The sequence below is a fragment of the Nuphar pumila genome, chromosome 4, assembly GCF_984573655.1.
Source record: "Nuphar pumila chromosome 4, dmNupPumi1.hap1.1, whole genome shotgun sequence".
Taxonomy (NCBI): domain Eukaryota; kingdom Viridiplantae; phylum Streptophyta; class Magnoliopsida; order Nymphaeales; family Nymphaeaceae; genus Nuphar; species Nuphar pumila.
Genome location: NC_143252.1, coordinates 120319495 through 120337797, shown reverse-complemented (window position 1 = coordinate 120337797; position 18303 = coordinate 120319495). Strand labels below are relative to the sequence as shown.

Genomic DNA, 18303 nt, shown 5'->3' with positions numbered 1-18303 from the left:
CACTTCATGGGGAGTGTTACTCATATCATGGATAACCACCACCAATGTGGTTGTTTATACTTTATCCCAACATTCTCCCACTTGTTCCGACGATAAACCCTTTAACCAGAAAACCTTATGAAAATAACTTGATGAATAGATTGACCTTTATATTCTATTCTATAGATCCTGAGTTGAATCTCCAATCCTTATGAGATCAACAATAACCATAATGAGAATCAAGAACTGAAAGTGATCACTTTATTTATGTGCATATGTCAAAAAAGAGTTTAGCAATCTCATCCTCATTACATGTTCGGAATATAATTTCGGTGATAGCCCTTTAGTAAGAGGATCAACGATCATCTCTTTGGTACCAATATTAACAATATGCACTAAATGATTCTCCGTCTTTTCTTTAACAACAAAATACTTCAGTTCCATACGCTTACATGACATAGTACTTTTGTTGTTGTTCGAAAAGGACACCGCAACTTCATTATCACAGTAGACCTTCAGTGGCTTCTCAATGGAATCGATCACCTTTAACTGTGATATGAAGTTCTTTAATGCGAAGTAGTCTCGTACAATGCTATGAATTCTGCCTCCATGGTGTGGGCAACCGTGGTCGTCTGCTTTCCACTCCTCCAAGAGATCACACCCCCAGCAAGTAGGAAGATATACCCAGTAGTAGACTTTCTACTGTCGAGGCATCCTCCTAAATCCGCATCTGAGTAGCTAATGACCTCGAGGTGATCAACTTTATGATACGTCAACATATAGTCTTTTGTCCCTTGCAAGTACCGCAAGACTTTCTTGGCAGCCTTCCAATGAGGTAAACCTGGGTTAGACTGAAATCTGTCAAGCACCCCTGCTGCATAAGAAATATCTGGTCGAGAACATGTCTGCGCGTACTGCAAGCTGCCAACAACTGATGCATATGGATAAGCACTCATCTGTGTTTTGTCAATATCGTTCTATGGACAATCCTTTAGGCTCAACTTGTCACCTTTTGATATGGGTGTATAACTAGGAGAACAATTCTCCATCCCATATCGCTTTAATACCTTATCTATATAGGATCTCTGCGAGAGACCTAAAAAACCTTTTGCTCTATCTTGACGAATCTCAATGCCAAGAACATAAGCAGCCTCATCTATATCTTTCATATCAAAATGTGATGTAAGAAACAATTTTGTCTCTAAAAGCAACTTTATATCGTTGGTTGCAAGTAAGATGTCATCCACATACAACATCAATATAATGAACTTACTCCCACTTTCCTTAAGGTATATACATTGATCAATAATATTTTCTGTAAACCTGAAAGTCACAATGACTTGAGAAAATTTAATATACCACTGTCGGGAGGCTTGTTTAAGTCCATATATTGTTTTGTTAAGCTTGCAAACCAGACGATCATTTTCAGAGAAACCAAGAGGTTGTTCCATGTATACCTCTTCATTCATATCCCCGTTGAGGAACACTGTTTTCACATCCATCTGATGTAGCTCTAAGTCATAATGAGCTACGAGGGTCAAAATTATCCTCATTCACTCCTTAGTTGAGACATAAGAAAATGTCTCACTATAGTCAATGCCCTCCATCTGGGTGAATTCTTTAGCAATCAATCTTGCTTTATGTCTCTCTATGTTACCTTTGGAGTTCTTCTTAGTCTTAAAAACCCATTTACACCCTATGGGATTTACTTCTTTAGGTAACGTGATAAAATCTCATACTTGATTTTTAGCCATAGAGTCTAACTCTTCTTTCATGGCTTCTATCCAGTGCGAAGATTGTTTGCTTTCAACAGCTTTCATAAAAGTCAACGGGTCATCATCCATATCTATGAAAACACCAGGCTCCTGAAGGTACACCACATAATCAAGTTATATGGCAGATCTCCTAATCCTTGTGGATCTCTAAACAGGCCGTTCTTCAGGTTCAAATTGAACCTGATCATCCAGTTCGTACTCTTCTGCATTGTCCACAATAGGTTCACTTTGGATTTGTGCATTAACAATCGAATGATCAACCGCACCGTCATTAGGAATAACAATGTGGTATCTTTCTATGTTTTCCTTAACAGGTGACGAAACTAGATCTTGTACTTCCTCAAAACCTAGGCTTTGAAGTGCACTTAATCCTACTGAACCATCTTCTAGGAATTTTGCCTTATCCGTTTCAACAATCTGTGGTGAGTGAGATGGGCAATAAAACTTGTACCATTTTGATCTTTTTGGATAACCAATGAAATATCCAGTGGTTGTTCTTAAATCAAAGACTTTAATGTGGGGGTTATACAACTTAGCCTCTACAGGACATCCCCATATGTGCATATAAGACAGTGATAGTTTTCTACCTGTCCACAACTCATAAGGAGTTTTAGGCACAGATTTCGTAGGAACCTTATTCAAAATATGCACAACAGTCCTTAAGGCTTCACCCCACAACTTTATGGGAAACATTGAATAATTCAACATAGCTCTGACCATTTTCTTAAGCGTACGATTTCTCCTTTCAGCTACACCATTCTGATAGGCACTACCAGGCATGGTATATTGAGGCACAATGCCATCCGCTTTGAGAAATTACGCTAATGGTCCTTCCCTTTGCCCCAGCTTAGTAAATCTACCATAATATTCGCCACCTCTATTAGACCTGACTATCTTAATAACCTTATCGGTTTGTTTCTCTACTTCTTTCTTAAATTCCTTAAACATCTAAAAAACATCAGATTTTTCAAAGATCAAGTAGAGATACATATACCGAGAATAGTCATCAATAAAGGTGACAAAATATTTTTCGTCTGTGTAACAAGAAGAAAACAGTCCGCATACATCCGTATGAACTATCTCCAATATCTCACTGCTGCGTTTGACACCCTCTTTATATGTATTTGTATGCTTAGCCTTTATGCAATCAACACATGAGTCATTGTCGGTAAAATCTAGAGATTTCAAGATCCCTTTATTTACAGGTCTCTTTATTCTCTTTTCAGAGATATGACTCAACCTTCGATGCCAAAGCCTATAAGATTTATCATTTATCAAGCTACGTTTATTTTCAACCAATGCGTATTCAGAAGTCAGAGACTCCTGAGTTTGGATCTTCACATTCAATCTATATAAACCATCATAAACTGATGCAGAACCAATTTCAATTGAATTTCTATAAATGAACAATTTGGAATTTTCAAACTTAAAACAATATCCAAATTTATCCAACTTCAAAATTGAAATTATGTTTCTACTATATGATAGAATATAAAAGACATCATGAAGATCTAAAACAACGCCTGTATCCAGAGTAATCATGTAGGTTTCAACACCCTTCACATGTGAACACATCTTGTTTCCCGAATAGATGTTCTTCTCATGCATTGTTGGTTCCCTTCTGCTCAGGAACAATTGTAGACAGTTGGAAATATGAACAGTAGCACAAAAATCAATCCACCAGCTATTTTCAGAAATTTATAATAAATTACATTCATGAGAAACAAATGACAAATTACCTCTCTTTTTCAACCACTTCTTGTGTTTTATGCAATTTGCCTTCCTGCGTCCCTTCTTCTTGCAAAAAAAGCACCTTATGGGAGTAGAGTCAGATTGCTTGTCTTGGGATGACTTATCCTCAGTTAGCTTCTTTCTAGCATTTCTCTTAAATGCATTCTTCCTTGGCCCTACCTTGGATGTATGAGAAGCCATATGTGCACTCTGTACCTTCTCCCCTTTCAACCTCTCTTCTTCTTCAACACACTTAAACATAAGTTCATTGAACGTTCATTCATCATTATGTGTGTTGTAAGAGATTTTGAAAGGTCCGTATTCCAAAGGTAAGGACGTTAGAACTAAATGCACTAGGAAAAAATCAGAGATGGTGAGCTTGATGTCATTTAGCTGAGACGCTATGTTCCTCATCTCTAAAATGTGTTGGCGAATGATTCCCCCTCTAGTATATTTCATAGATATGAGTTTTGACATCAGGGTACTGACTCTGGCCTTGTTTGAACTCACAAATTGTGCCTCAATGACACTCAGAAATTCTCTCACTGTTCTGCATTGTGGGATAACACTACGAATATTCTTAGCTACTTTAGATTGCAAAAGCAACACGCTAAGCCTATTCGAGCGCTCTCACTTCTCAAAAGCAATCGTTTGATCAACAATGCTCTGATCAGTGAGGGCAGCAGGTTCATCTATCCTTAGGGCCAAATCTAAATCCATATATCCTAATGTAAAAAGAACAGTTTTTTTTTCAATCACTAAAGTTAGATCCATCAAGAAAAGGTATAGAGCTTGAGTCATCTAAAATCACAGAACTAGAAACTGCACGACAAAAGACACGTATCAAGAAGCATGCGCACGAGACTAAAACTTTAGTGGAAAAAGCAAAAAAATAAAGGCCCTTAATATGCTTATTTCCAAGCGAGTGAAGGGGGTCATCGAAGTCCTACTTTGGTAAGAGCTTCGACACGCAAAACCACTTCGCCTACCGACCATATTCGGTAAAACTAAGGTTCTTGTGAAGTTAGACCATCGACACAAGGTACCTTTGGATAAACATGTGTGATGTATCTCGACACATTTACCTTATTCTACCCTACTTAAATTCTAAACACGATAAAACTACCTTTGGGTCGTTTATTGTTTATGAATATAAGTACAATAGTAATATTGGCTAAAACCATATGATAGTATAAAATTTTGACAACATATGTGTATTCAGTCACTTTGGTGACATGAATTCACTAAGTCATCTTGCTATCCTTAATGCTAATATTATACACACATTTATACATGCATAATTATAAATAAATGCATGAGAAATAACCCAAGCCAAGCTTAAATGGGTAAAACCTTGAGTCCTCAAGCAGGAACCGGTTTGAAAGCACTCTAAACCGGTCTGAAACATCCCCGAATCGGTCATCAAAGGGCCTGAACTGGTTCTGAACCTTATAAACCGATGTCAAGTATGAACAAAAAGTTTATAAAACCCTATAACCGTATGCCAAAATTCCTGTATTTTTTTTTTACATTTAAGAAACCAGGGTCTTAGCATCTCGGAACCAGTGAGAAACTGGAAGAAACCGGTCAAAAACGACTCTGAATCGGTCTCGAAAGTGGCTGAATCAGTCTCTGATCCAGTTCAGGCCAAATAGTGCCTGGACCCTTCTGAATCCGGGTCAGAACCAGTTCAAACTGGATCTGGGTCGGACCTGACTTTAAAATGGATCCGAGTCGGACCCGAAAAACCAGATCTAGGTCAGACCTGGTGTTTTAACTGGATCTGGGTCGGACCCAGTTGGAACCGAATCCAGGTCGGACCTGGTAATAACTGGATCCGGGTCAGACCCGGTGTGAATTAGATTCAGATCAGACCCGGTACAAACCTGATCCGGGTCGGACCCGATATCCGAATCCGGTTCAGACCCGGTATAACCGGATCCGGGTTTGACCCGGGAAAAAAACTGGATTCGGGTCTGACTTGATCCGGGTAGATTCGGTATGAACCGGATCTGGGTCCGAACAAGCACTGGACCTGATCCGATTTCACCTCGGTAAAAATCAAATTTTGTAAAACTTAAAAAACTCGATTTTTCTGAGAAAGAGGGGTTTTCCCTATCTTTCTGCCGACGACCTATGTCGCCCATCGGCGACCAACGTCGTCTGCCGGTGAGTCGCCACACCTTTCGACGACCCTCACAGAGCCCAGATCCGGCGCAACATCTTTACCGAAAACCCTAATGCGCCGCCGGCTGGATGCTTGCATCGCCAGACAGATGCTGACCAGAAAATCGACGACACTGCGCGGCAGTCTCTAGCGACGGCGAATGATCCAGCAGCCTAATGGCCTCAGGTAAAAACCTGAAACCCCTTAATTTTTTTTGATGTCTGTCTCCCAACGGCGACAATCACCGGATGCCGTCGACTGTCATCAATGTCACCTCACGGTGACAGTCTTCGGCTGCTGGCGATCAGCTGCAGCGTTGCCACACAGTGATGCCTCTTAGTCGAAAAAAGGGTATGTCGGCCCTTGGCGACAATCACCGAAAAACAGTCGCCCAATTGCAATAGTTGCCGGAAAGCCCAAAAACACCATCAAACCCTCGCAGCAGAGGCGTGGTGTGGGCCCATAACCCAATGTTGGGTCGTTTCTGGCATCGCCTCCTCTGTGACAAGGAAAAACCAGAAAACTGTTATTTAAAACAGTAAATCACATAGGAGAGGGTTGCGTACCTGAGGCAACCATTGATGAGCAGTTGTGCTTGCCGGCGACAGGGGATCGGCTAGAGCAGGTGGTGGCTGGAGTAAGGGAAAGCTCCGCTCCTCAACCGGATTGCAGCCCTCCAATGAGCGCAGGCTCCTTCAACAATCGGTGAGCAGGATCCCACTTCCCTTCTCAATGTTTCTATATTTTTGTGCATACAAAGGGTCACTCATGGATACCCTTTTATAAGCACAAAATGGGAACGGTTGAGTAACCGTTCCCTTTGATTTTATGCAGGTTTAACGGAAGGAACACTTCATGGGGAGTGTTACCCATATCGTGGATCACCACCACCACCGTGGTGGTTTATACTTTATCCCAACAGTCCCACCTACGGCAGATTGTTGAGGTGTGGGCAGAGATTTTAATGCTAAACACGATAAAACTACCTTTGGGTCGTTTATCGTTTCATGAATAAAAGTACAATAGTAATATTGGCTAAAACCATGTGATAGTATAAAATTTTGACAACATACGTGTATTCAGTCACTTTGGTGACATGAATTCACTAAGTCATCTTGCTATCCTTAATGCCAATATTATACACACATTTATACATGCATAATTATAAATAAATGCATGAGAAATAACGCAAGCCAAGCTTAAATGGGTAAAACCTTGAGTCCTCAAGCAGGAACCGGTTTGAAAGCACTCTGAACCGGTCTGAAACAACCCCGAACCGGTCATCAAAGGGCCTGAACCGGTTCTGAACCTTATGAACCGATGTCAAGTATGAACAAAAAGTTCATAAAAACCCTATAATCATATGCCAAAATTCCTGTGTTTTTTTATGTTTAAGAAACCAGATTCTTAGCATCTCGGAACCGGTGAGAAACTGAAAGGAACCGGTCAAAAACGGCTTCGAACCGGTCTTGAAAGTGGCTGAATCAGTCTCTGATCCGGTTAAGGCCAAATAGTGCCTGGACCCTTCTAAATCCGGGTCAGAACCAGTTCAAACTAGATTCGGTTTGGACCCGACTTTAAATTGGATCCAGGTCGGACCCGGCTTTAAACTGGATCTGGGTCGGACCCGATTTGAACTGGATCTGGGTCAAATCTGGTTTTAACCAGATCTAGGTCAGATCCAGTGTTTTAACTGGGTCTGGGTCAGACCCGGTTGGAACCGAATCTGGGTCGGACCCAATAATAACTGGATCCGGGTCAGACCTGGGGTGAATCGGATCCGGGTCAGACTCGGTACAAACCTGATCCGGGTCGGACCCGAGCTTCGGATTCGGGTCAGACCCGGTATAACCGGATCTGGGTTTGACCCAGGAAAAAACTGGATCCGGGTCTGACTCTGTATGACTTGATCCGGGTAGACTCGGTATGAACCGGATCTAGGTCCGAACAAGCACCGGACCCGATCCGATTTCACCCGGTTAAAAATCAAGTTTTGTAAAACTTAAAAAACTCGATTTTTCTGAGAAAGAGGGGTTTTTCCCATCTTTCTGCCGGCAACCAATGTCGCCCGCCGACGACCAACGTCGTCTGCCGGTGAGTCGCCACACCTTTCGACGACCCTCACAGAGCCCAGACCCGACGCAACATCTTTACCGGAAACCCTAATGCCCCGCCGGCTGGATGCTTGCATCGCCAGACAGATGCTAGCCAGAAAATCGGCGACACTGCGCGGCAGTCTCCGGCGACGACGAATGATCCAACAACCTAATGACCTCAGGTAAAAACCTGAAACCCCTTAATTTTTGTTTTTGGTGTATGTCTCCCAACAACGACAGTCACAGGATGTCGTCGACTATCATCAATGTCACCCCACGGTGACAGTTGCCGGCTGCCGGCGATCAGCTGCAGCGTCGCCCCACGGTGATGCCTCTCAGCCGAAAAACGGGTATGTCGCCCCTTGGCGACAGTCGCCGGAAAACAGTCGCCCAATGGCGATAGTTGCCGAAAAGCCCAAAAACACCATCAAACCCTCGCAATGGAGGCGTGGTGTGGGCCCATAACCCAATGTTGGGTCGTTTCCGGCATCGCCTCCTCTGTGACAAGGAAAAACCAGAAAACTGTTATTTAAAACAGTAAATCACACAGGTGAGGGTTGCGTACCTGAGGCGGCCATTGACGAGTTGCTGTGCTTGCCGGCGACTAGGGATCGACTGGAGCAGGTGGTGGCTGGAGTAAGGGAAAACTCTGCTCCTCAGCCGGATTGCAGCCCTCCAACGAGCGCAGGCTCCTTCAACAATCGGTGAGCAGGATCCCACTTCCCTTCTCAATGTTTCTATATTTTTGTACATACAAAGGGTTGCTCATGGATACCCTTTTATAAGCACAAAATGGGAACGGTTGAGTAATTGTTCCCTCTGATTTTATGCAGGTTTAACAGAAGGAACACTTCATGGGGAGTGTTACCCATATCGTGGATAACCACGACCAACGTGGTGGTTTATACTTTATCCCAACAGTTCCACCTACGGCAGATTGTTGGGGTGTGGGCAGAGATTTTAATGCTCTTTTAACATCTGAAGATTCAAATAAACTGCAGAAATATACGAAGAATATGTGTAGGTTCGCTACTTTTTTGGATAATGGGAACCTTTCGAAATCGCCAATGGAGGGTTCCAAATTCACTTGGTTCAATAAGTGCACTCTCCCAGTTACGAGAAAGTTGGATCGCTTCATAATTTCCTCGCCTTTGCTGCAAAAGCTACATGATATGTCAGCATGGGCTGATCCTGTATTTGTGTCAGATCATGCACCCATCTGGTTATCTTGAGACAAACCAGTATCTCATTTGAGGAAAGGGTAGTTTTGTATAGAGTTGTGGTGGTTAAGGGTTCTAGGAATTCTGGAACATATCCAGAAGTGCTGGAAATTGGCACCCACTTCGGGGAGGCGGGCTACACAACAAACGAATAGCAAGCTTGCTTTTATGCATCACAAACCTATCAAGTGGAATAAAGAAAAAAAATGCAGCAAAATTCAAAGAGATAAATGAATGAGAAGATCAATTGAGAGCTCTACGAATAAGAGAGGAGCTTGGGGGTGACGTCTTGGTGGCCATAGAATTGAAAACTATGCATGATGAGCTGGTCAATAAAGTTTGTGAATGGCACTTGCATAGAAGTAAAAAATGGAGGTAAGGTGATAAGGCACATTGGCAAGAGTCTGAATACGAACATTTTCCACATGTGTGCCTCTAACAGGAGAAAAGAAAGAATATTATCTCATCTTTGGTTATCGACGGGCATCGCTATGAGTAGGGGTGGCAAAATCTGACACAACCCGCCAACCCGACCTGCCAACCTGCTTCTTAGCCGGGTTCGGGTTTGGCTTAAACGGGTTCGTGTCGTAAACGGGTTGACCCGCCAAACCCGTTTATTAAACGGGTCGGGTTCGTGTTAGGGGTATGCCAACCCGCCAACCCATTTGACCCGTTTAATAAACCGGTTAGGCGGGCGGGTCAACCCATTTACACGAACCCGTCAACCCGCAACCCGTTTATATTTAAAATGGTTCTTTAGGATGATTAAATTCGCAACCCGTTTGTAATCCAAACTGCTAATCGTGTCGACCCATTTTAAATATACACGATACTTTTAAATATTTAAAACCCGCCCTGCAGAGATGACAAGACTTGAGAGAAATAGCATTAAATGTTCTCATATGAAAAAAGCGTTAATTTTTTTAACACCAAATCAAGCTAAAAGTATAAGTCTTTTTAATTTCTTCTTACTTAAAATAACCCCTCCTTATTTTCTGCTTGCAACATCTTTTAACTGAGAGATATAATCGTGTCGGGTTGACCCGACCCGTTTATTAAACGGGTTAATCGTGTCGTGTCGGGTTACCCGTTTAATAAATGGGTCGTGTTCATGTTTGCCACATCCGACCAGTTTAATAAACGGGTCGGGTTCGTGTTGAGGTGTTCTGACCTGGCAACCTGCCGACCCGACACGATTGCCACCCCTAGCTATGAGGGTAACTCTATTGTTCTTAAGGCCTCAGGCTGTTTCAAAATTCATTTTCCCTCCTTTATATCAGCGAGTTATGACGTAGGATATGAGTTTTAAAACCCTTTGCCATGCTGCTCGGTCAAGCATTGTGGATAACTTCAACATGGTTCCTACCAAATGAGAAAACTCCGTGATTGGATGGGTTTCCCATTGAGCTTTTTAGAAAAAAATTAGGAATGTGTCAAAAGGAACCTATTAAATTTGATGAAGGAATTTCATCCCAATGTGAAGGTTCCAAAAATCATGGGTCGATCGGAGTTTATTCTCATTCCAAAGAAGCTGCAGGCAGAGGAAATTGGCACATTTAGGCTCATTTCTTTGGTGGACACGACCTTTAAAATTTTATCAAAAACTTTGGCAACTAGATTAAAGCAACCCATCGGCCTTCTTATTTCACCATCATACAGTTCTTTTTATCCCTGGGAAGAGGTTGCATGATGCATGTATTTTGACACTTGAATCAATTCACTCAATCAAGCAATCAGGTAAACAATCTTTCATTTTAAAGATTGACCTTGAAAAATCATTTGATTCTCTTGATTGAAATTTTTTGAAATATTGTTTGAAAAATATGAAGTTTGGTGAAAAGTGGATTTCATGGATGGAAGGGTTGCTTCATGCAACTTTGATTATGGTTTTCATTAATGGGAGAGGGGGGAGCCTTTCAAACCTAGGCGTGGCCTGAGACAGGGGACCATATTTCTCCCTTGCTTTTTATTGTGGCCATTGAGGCATCTGTCATGATCGATTCGGCAGAGGCAGTGGAAAATTTTTATGGTTGTAGAGTTTCTAATAGCATTAGCTTAACACATTTGCTATTCGTGGATGACCTTTTGGTATTTAGGGAGGCGACCGAAGAGAATATGTGGAATTTATGGGTGACCCTAAGGTGCTTTGGGAATTTTATCAAGGGTAGGCAGGATAAATTTGTTTCGATATAATATCTCCACCATGGTTTTTCACTTTCTCTAGTTTTTTAATTAAGATGCCAAAAAAAGTATAAAAAAGGTTGTTAAAGATTTTAAAAAAAATTATTTGGAAAGAAAACGTCGATGGTAGCTCGGGATCCTTGGTGGGATGGATCGGGATCTATCAACCATTAGATTTTGGTGGGTTGGGTGTACACAATCTACATCATTTTTAATATGGTCCTCCTTGCAAGGTGGTTGTGGTTGATTTGTAAGGAGAAAAAGCTATCTACAAGTTTTTTTTGAAAAGTATGATTTTATCAAATTGGCCCTGAAATTGGACGATGAATCGTAAATAGAATGCGGGTTCGGGTATTTGGAAAGGGTGGTGTGTTGCAATTGGAGACTTTTGTCAATTTGTTCGAGTAGTTGTTGGGGACGGTAAGGACACCCTATTCTTGCAAGATAGGTGGCGGTTGGGAGGGCAATTAGGGATGAGTTCCCTAATTTATATCATGCTCCCGATAGAAAGTTTTCCAAAGTGCATGAAGTATGGTCGCCTACTGGTTTGGGAACCAGATAAGAGATTATGATATTTTATGTCCAAAGTAGAGTTTTGTTTGTCTTCCATATGTGAGACAATTCAGGTGTAGAATAAATACACCCAAAAAATACCAACGGGGACTCTGGTTGGTAGGAGCTGTTAGTACACATCTCCTTGTGGTGGGACGTTGCAGGTTCAAAACCCAATGGTATGTTGAATAATAACTGGTGGGGGTCTGCCTAACCCCAACTTGCCTTAAAAAAACACACACACACACACAAGGGCAGTGATTTCTATGTCAAGGTGTAGGTGAGAAATGTCATTGATTCTTCAATTGCCCCACACTCCCACCAATACAAACAATAGATTATTGGGATGTTGGAGATTTGAGTGAGTTCCTCTCATTGCTACCCACTTAAGGCATGAGTCATGCGAAACTTGAAGCTTAAAGTGAAATAAGTTATTGAGATGGTTAAGTCTTGCTAGAGATGTTAACCTAGCCAAGCACAACTCCAAATTCTCCACTTAAAAAGTCTACCTAGATGATGCAAATTTATTATTAGATTCTCAAAGAAACAACCAAGTTTTATTACTCCTACGAATCTATGCTACCAAAGCAAGATTAATGGGAAATAAGCAATTACTAATGCATAAAAAAAAAATAACAAGTCTCAATTCAATCAACCTCCTTGAAAGATTCATATAATGAGTATTTATGGAAAAACACATGAAACCCTGGGTCTATTTCGAATCTGAGATGGATCTAATACATTAAAAAATATCCAAATCTAAATAAATACAAATAAACACTAAACTAAACTAGATCAAAATGGATCTCTTATGAACCTGGATTGCACATTTCTCTGCTCCTGCATCATTCTCTCGGGGTTGGAGAAAGACTCGGCCTTGAGTCTGGTTTACCTTGGTTTCTTCTAGTTACACTCCACCTGTAGGAAATAGTAATCCATTGCAACTTCTTACAAATGTAGGTCTACAGTCACTCATAAGATTTGATCCAAAAAATATCCAAGCAAGAGCAAAATGATGAATTGATTATAGAGTGGTTAATTTCCCAAAGAAACAAGTGAGTCTTCATATGAGATATGGGTCAAAGTAGAAATATCCATTTTAAGATGCACTTGGATCTGATTAGAATCAATGAGACCCAAATGTTCCTTAACTGGATTTAAGTAGTCTTGGATGGGTCCTAAGTCATATGGGTAGGATATATTAGGAAGATGGGTTGGGTTTAAGGTTAATATGGTTTGAATTGATCCAAGTGAGTTTAAAGGGTATTAAAACCTAAATGTGTTGGTTTAGGTGGATTTAGAGCTACATTTGGATTCACAATAAGGTAGGCTGAGTTGAAAATATAGGAATATTGGGTTTTGCAAAGAGAAGTGGGTTCTAAAGTTTATTTTATAAAAGGAAAGGGGTGAGGAACCAAAATGACAGGTTCTCCATCGTCTAACAGTCTACTATGGTCAGTTCAGTGAGGGGAGAAATAGGGAGAGGATGGGAAAGGAGAGATGGGTGATTGGGGACTTTCTGGTAGCTAGGAAAGGTCCGACCAATCCGATCCAATTGGAGGGCAATCGTTGATTAGATATCAGTAGGGGTGATGTCCTTGATCGGCAAGATGGGGCTCCGACCCTCATGAACAACTTGGTCACTCTCTTTCATTGTGGGTTGAAAAACCACTTGCCATAATTGATAGTGTTGCAAAGATGCCCAAGATGATGTTGGTTGCTCGATGAATTGTGTTATTGGTATTGCTCCTCAAGTTGCAGGGCAACAATCTTGTTTTTTCCTGAACCTTAGGGATTTGCTTTGGTTCACCTGCATATATTTTGTGAGCATCTGTTCTAGTGAAACACATCTTTGATCTATTTGTTCGAGCATCTTCACTGTTGAATCACACTCTTAAACCGTGTCATGCACGCTCTGATACCATTCCACGCTTTACGAATTTTACATCATAAGTAAGATTGATGTCTTGCTTTGATATCGATTGTTGTAAATCCATCACCGAATTCACAAATAAACAACCAAGTTATGTTACTCTTACCAATCTACTTAACCAAAGCAAGATTAATAGAAAATAAGTAATTATTAATGCTTAAAACTAAAGAAAATAACAAGTCTCATTCCAATCAACCTTTTTGAAAGATCTCCATAATGAGTATTTATAGGGAAACATGGGAAACCCTAGGTCTATTTGAATCTGAGATGGATCCAATACATAATATATATAAATTTAATAAACACAAATAAAACCATAAATTAAATTAGATCCAAATAGATCTCTTATGAACTGGAATTGCATACTGCTCTACTCTTGCATCACTGGATCTAATCAAGTACTGAATCAACCCCCACTTGGCTCTTGCCTGACCAAGTTTACATGTAGACACAGCTTTTGACCAGGAACATAGTTGAAAAAATAGGCCAACATTGTGGGCCATGTCATTAATGTTAAGAGAATTAAACAAAATATTGAGTGATCAAAATATTTAAAAAAAAAACATTGACTTGATACATGGCATCAGAAAATAGAGGGACATTATTTTCTTAATATGAATATGCATTCATTCAATCTTTGTTCATTTCCCAAGGATAAACCTTATCATTTAAGATAGCTTGTGTTTACTGTGAAAGTGTTTGGTTCCAGATGCTGACCCCATAAAAGTGTAGCGAAGTGCAGTGCAATTTTCTGACTTTTTCTTTTTTCTAATGAGTGGGCATCCAACCCCTTAGATGCATCCATTTTATTGGTTCAATATATCTCTAATGCATATGAATATACTGATTTGAGAAAATTTATTTTCAACCACCAATCGCCCATGATTTAAAAAAAATTGTTATACATTTTTTTTAAGCTAAAGAAAAACAACCATCACTGATCGTACATTGACATGACTCTAATTGGTAAAACCCTTGAACTATCTCGTATGCTTGAGAGTACACTATTTTGACCTTCCAGTGGCCACTGCATAGAGTTTTGAACTGTGCTATCACAGGGTGTCAAGTCACGGTCACCCCTAACCAGGAAGGCAGAGGCTTCATGAGCTAATGTGCATGCTGCTAATAGCTGTGATTTAGAGAATTTTTCTTCTTGGGATCTGCCATATGAAGGGTTTATCCAAGTTTAAATACTTTGAACATAACATGAGTTTAACCAACAGAATTAACCAATTAACACCTAAAATAGTGGTAATTTTGAAGGCCTAAGTGCCTCCACTTTGAAACTTCTTTGATAATTTCTATTTGTTTGAACACTCCTAAAATTCATATAAAAGATTTAAAGTGTAGAGAAACCCACACTGCACGTAACTTGATATCATGGAGGTCCAAGACACCACATTTCTTTCAGACATTTGATCGAACATTTGACATGCAATTCCAACTTTCCCTGCTTTCAGATACAAATCGATAATGGCATTCTAGGAAATCACATCTCTGAGGCATTTCATCGAACAATCTACGTGCAGCTTCAATCTCCCCCAATTTGCTATAACCTGCAATAAGCGTATTCTAGGAGCTCACTATTCTCTTGAAACTCTGATCAAACACTTGGCGCGCAACACCCATATTTCCAACCGAGGCGTATAACTGCATCAACGAATTCAGAACAAACACATCCTTATCGAGCCCCAGCTTAATCGCTCTACAATGAACCTGCCTCCCTTCTTCCACCGCGTTGAGCTCAATGCAACTCTTCAACACAAGTGGGCACGTGTAATTATCACCCACCACACCACTGCCCACCATTCTAAGAAAGAAATCGAAGGCTTCTTGAGGGAGGTCATGCTTCACGAACCCTCCGAACATGGCGTTCCAAATAAAGGAATTGGGATCTTTGACACCTGGGAATACAGACCTCTCGTAGTCCAGGTTACCGGAGTCTCTGTTGCAGAGAAAATGATGACCCTACTAGCCGCAAAAGCGTCGTGTTTGAGGCCGGTTTTGATCATTCGAGGGTGAACCTGGCGAAGCTCCGCCATGGTGGTGCGCATCTCCAAGAGACAGAGGCTCGGGTTTCGCTATATCAACCTGCTGCGCTCCTGCATATTGGTGGTTGGACAGTAGTTCGAGCACGGAGATACTATGGCAGCCATGGGGCTGTGCCTGTGTGGGGAGCGATTGGATCTGGATGTGATGGTAAAATAAGTGGCATTCTAAAATGATTCTTCTCTTCGAACATAGGACGTTTATTTAAAAGATATTGTGATAAAATAACGATATTTTAAAAATATGACGTAACGGGTAGATATCACAGGGACACGCCAAACGCTCTGGTTGGTTAAGATTTGGTGTGTAACCGGCCGGTGGGGTCTTATCGGACTCGTTTCTGAATCAGGTCTAAAAGTAACCCCAAACCCAACCCATTCTAATTTGGGTTCGGGTAAGGATAAAAATTTTGTGCTCATATTGGTTAATTTGTTTGAGTATACATCGGGTCGGATTTTTATTCAACCCGTTTTGATTTAGGTTTGGTTTGGTTATGAGTATGACTAAAAAAAGTAGATCAATATAAGTTAATGGGTTCAAGTTTCAACTCGAATCTTGATATGATGGGTGCTTAGAAAGGGGTTTATGAAGAAGATTATATTGTAACAAAATAAAAGCTTAATAACTATTCTAAATAATGTCAAAATTTGAATATAAAAATAATATATCTCCACCAAACAAACATTTTAAATTGAAACAAAATAATATCATTCAATGCATTCTCCTAGTGTATCAAAATCAAGACAATGATGGGCAATCCAATGAAAAATCCACACAGCCTTTGTACATACATATAACCAATGAAAAAACAAACACATGCATCAACACCCTGCCACACAATAGGAAGAAAACACACAGAACAGGACAGGACTACGTACGCCCACCTAAAAAAAAAGATGGGGCAGTAGAAGCCAAAGACAGTGAAGAAGAATTATTATTGTTGTTGTTGGTGTTTAGTTGAGAGTAGTAACTAAAGGCGCCGTACACCGTTTGAGCCACAGACAGCCCCAGAAGGACAATGGCGGCAACTAGAGAGACGATGGCCCAGGGGTTCGTGAAGTAGGTGTGCATGAGATTGGCTCGCCACACGTGGTGCCTCTTCATGGAGTACTCACCCACCCTCGTGTAAACCTCGCTGAGCTTGGACCGAGGGTCGATGGTCACGTCCCGGCACAGGTCGTTGAACAGCTTGGCCACGGTCTTGTCGCTCCCGAGCGCATTAACCACGATCCCCTTCCACTCCAGCATCGTCACGTCCTTGGCGTTATCGATGAGCATGTCCATGAACGCGACGTACGAGCTCACCTCGCTGCCCGTGCCATCATGCAACCGCTCGAATGCAATCATGTTCAGCATCATCGACTCGGTGGTGTCGTCTATTATGATGCGAGGAAGGCTCAACACCCCGTCCTTGAAGTCGATGTCCTTCAAGCTACCCGTCTTGCTCTTCCTGAAGCGTATCCCCGCTTCGTACAACTCCACCACGCTTCTCACGACCACGTTCGGCTTCTTCACCTTACCGGCTGTAAAGCGCGGCAGGTGGACAGGCCCTCGGGTGATGCTCTTCCTGAACACGTCCAGAACGTGCAGCCCAAGGTCGTCGTCGTCCATCATCATCGTGCCTTGGTTGGGAGAGAAGAAGTCGACCACCAATTTGTTGATGTAACCATGAGCTTTGGGTTTGTCCGTCTCCACGGCCACTAACCTGTCGAGCACGAGGAGGGGGATCTGGTTCTCCAGCATCAGCATGTCGCGTTGGATGTAAGGCAACGCGTACAACATGCCGTGATCGCTGAAAACGGGGTCATTTTTAGGGTAGTCCTCCGGCATCGTCTCCACCGTAGTGCGTAGGATCTCCAGCAAGAAGCAACCATCGATCACCATCATCTTGAGGAAAGAGCTGGGATCACTTACCGGCTCGTCGTAGTGTTCTAAGAGTGTTTGCTCCACTTGTTTTAAGGAGTGTAGGATGGTCCGCAGGGACAGGGAGGTCCGCCTGATAAAATGGACGAGGGCTCTCTGCTTGTGCTCTTCCATGGGGATCAGGTGCCGTCGGCCGTGGTGGTAAGGACCAAAGGAAACCATTTGGGGAGCGTAGGGTTTTGTGTTGATGAGCTCGCTCAGGTTGGAGGGCACTCGGTAGATCGATCGGCTCTTCCACGCCGTGGACAGTTGGTCTGGGTCGTAGCTCTCGAGTTTTGTTGTTATGTCCACAACCCAACTCGGCTCCTCCCCCATTTCCTTACCTTATTCGGTTCACACCGAGTGGCTTCGTTGCCGTTTTGCAGACCGATGTGTATCTTACAATTGTTCAAAGCAGTGATTTCGGTACATTTGGCATATCCAAGGAAGGAAGGTGGTATTAAACGTCCTTCTTCTCAGCTTTCAGAACACGTATCCCATCATTTGAAATAGGATCATACATTCAATCCTAGCCATCCAGTTGAACCATCTAATCTTTAATCTTTGATTGGATGGTGAGGATTGAATATATGATTGGACCCTTCCTATATTTCAAATGATGGGATCAGTGTTCCTGCTTTACTTGTTTAGGTTCTTGATACTTTTGCCCGAGTTGTTAACGCTTGTAGAATAAAAGAAAAAGAAAAGAAAAAAAGAA

General features: G+C 41.7%; 1 protein-coding gene across 1 annotated transcript in view; it reads right to left on the bottom strand.

Annotated features, from left to right (window-relative positions):
- The window catches only part of LOC149840825 (UPF0481 protein At3g47200-like), a 32492-nt gene extending 14571 nt beyond the window's left edge, over positions 1 to 17921 (bottom strand). The window contains exons 1-2 of the mRNA XM_090005140.1: positions 16603 to 17921; positions 15219 to 15579 (exon numbers count right to left, since the gene is read on the bottom strand). Of these exons, the coding sequence (XP_089861266.1) occupies positions 15219 to 15579; positions 16603 to 17921 (1680 nt within the window). The remainder of the gene's footprint in view (positions 1 to 15218; positions 15580 to 16602) is intronic.
- Positions 17922 to 18303: the final 382 nt, after the last annotated feature.